Genomic DNA, 2,592 nt, shown 5'->3' with positions numbered 1-2,592 from the left:
TCTGTTAATATTTTAAAGACCAGAATACATGTTTTAAAAATAAGTATTCAATTGTCTTTACAGGTCATATATTGCCACTAGCATATGGTGTTATTGATTCAGAGAACAATGCTGTTTGGACGTGGTTCTTTGAGCAATTCAAGATAGCATACGGTGACAGGGAAAACATGTGCATCGTTTTAGATAGAAATGAGAGTATCATTAAATCTGTATCGAGAGTGCATCCAGATGTACCGCATTTTGCCTGTATATAGCATTTATGGAACAACGTATATAAGAAATTCAAAAAGAGCTATGCAAAGTTGAGCGAGATATACTTTTCGATGGCGAAAGCATACACACAAGCTGAATTTGACAGTCTGATAGAGAAAGTGGAGAATGTAGATATTAGGGTGAAAGAATACTTGGAGTTAGCTGGATACGAAAAGTGGACTAGGTTGTATGCACCTGTTAACAGGGGATGGACCATGACGTCAAATATTGCTGAGTCAATCAATGTCGCACTAGTGTCAGCAAGGGAATTGCCAATATACGACTTCATCGAAGAAGTTAGGAAGATGTTTGGACGTTTGAATTGCAGTAACCGCAAAGAAACTACACAAACATACACAACGCTTGGAAAAAAATACCAGGAGATGCTGACTTTGAATGAGGCAATGTCTACACGCATGACTGTAAGTTTCATTTTAATGTTATTGCATAATATATAAGTTATTTCTTTAGATGGCTTAATTGTTTTCTGAAATAACTTATACAGATTTTTTTAGATATATGTATTCAGTTGTATTGTCATGTAGTAGCCTTATAATGTTATTTTAAATGGCATCATTATTCTTAAATAACTGTTGTATTTTACTGTATTCAGATGTATTTTAAAAGTTCTAAGTAATTGTAACTAACATATGTATATTAGTACTATGTATCTAATTGCCTCATTAGTCTTGAATAACAACATGTATTTAAATGTATTTAGATGTATTTTCTTTTTAGCTACCTAAATTTAAGCAGATGTTTGATGTATGTCATTGTATTCATAAGCTAAGACGTAATTATAGTTTATAGTCTGTCGGTCTACATATATGATGTATTCTTCTGTATTCAAACATTATAGTTGTATTTAACTGAATAAATCAGCATTATACATAAAGAAATTCATTTGTATATGCTCAGAACTTATAGGTCTATGTTTAAATGTAGGTGGTACCATCGATTGAATACTTACATACGGTTAACGATAGAGGAAGTCATTACACCGTCTGCCTATTAGAGAGAAAATGCGTTTGTGGGAGGTTCCAAGTTGATGAATTACCATGCCCACATGCTTGGGCTGTATTGAAGAGCAAGTTTCTAATGCCAAAAAATTTTTGCTCTAACTATTACAAATCAAATTTTGTTGTAATGACATACGATGTGTCTGTGATCCCGCTACCGGACAGAAATGACTGGAATATACCAGCACATGTTGTAGAGGAAGTTGTATTACCATCCAAATAGAAAAGACCTCCTAGAGGCCAAAGAAGAAGCGCGATAAACCTTTCAGTGAATTGATGTAGCCTAAAAATCAACATTCATGTAGCATATGTGGGCACACAGGACATAACAAGCGAACGTGTAGAAATGCACCACGTCAGATTTAGTTAACACTCTAACATGTATTAGTTCTGATGACATTGCGAAGTAATAAATTTTGAAATACCTTTCATCAATAGATTCTGGATACATTTAGTTGTAGTATTGTGTTGAATACATTCGAATACATGGGTTTCAATAAATACACTTAACCTGAGTAAGTATCTGTAAGTATCAAATTAAGAAAAAGAAACTGAATATGATAAGTGAAAACTCAGTTCCAGATTTAAGAAGAATACATCTGAATACAGTTAAATATAACAGTTATTTAAGAACAGTGATGCCATTTAAAATAACATTATTCATTTGTACAGAAATTGCGAGATAACAATTTCATTATTCAGAGATTTCAGTATTCATTTGTACAAGAATAATGATTCATTATTAGTAGTGTTAGCCTTGATCTGCGAAATATACATCGGAATACAACTATATACTAAGCTATAAAATAACAAATTTAATAAATACATATAATCTGAGTAAGTAAAATAAATACATCAAGTTGAGTACATATGTAAAAACCTGAAGCATACGATTGCTGTATTCATATGTATTTCAATGTATTAGTAGTATTTATAGTTGCCAAGATGCATTTACAGCAACATTTACAGTTGACTTTGATAAACCTGAAGCATACAGTTACTGACTTTCAATGACTTTGATAAGCCAAGTGACTGGATATTAATACACCTTTATACGCCCTGTTTAATACGTATGAATACATCCTGTAAGATACATATGAGTAGAAACTGTAGATTAAGCATGGATGCTTATGAATAAAATAATGAAACATAGATTGAAAAGTTGCAATTGTCATACATGAACACTGTAGATAAAGTCATTAAAACATTGGTTTTTTCTAACTGAATACCATCTTCAGTCAAAAAGATATTCTAAAAACAGTATTCACCTAAAACAACATTCCAAAACTACATTCACCTAGAGCTACTCTAACACTATTTG

The 2,592-nt window shown here is 32.0% G+C and overlaps 1 protein-coding gene across 1 annotated transcript; it reads left to right on the top strand.

The window, feature by feature from the left end:
* The first annotated feature begins 323 nt into the window (after positions 1-323).
* LOC107827124 (uncharacterized) lies at positions 324-2,275 on the top strand. Its single transcript, XM_016654198.2, has 3 exons — positions 324-674; positions 1,198-1,343; positions 2,200-2,275. Exons 1-3 carry the CDS (start codon positions 324-326, stop codon positions 2,273-2,275), a joined length of 573 nt encoding a protein of 190 aa, XP_016509684.2.
* Positions 2,276-2,592: the final 317 nt, after the last annotated feature.

This window comes from Nicotiana tabacum, chromosome 3, assembly GCF_000715075.1.
Source record: "Nicotiana tabacum cultivar K326 chromosome 3, ASM71507v2, whole genome shotgun sequence".
NCBI lineage: Eukaryota > Viridiplantae > Streptophyta > Magnoliopsida > Solanales > Solanaceae > Nicotiana > Nicotiana tabacum.
This window is presented reverse-complemented; position numbering and strand designations above follow the sequence as displayed.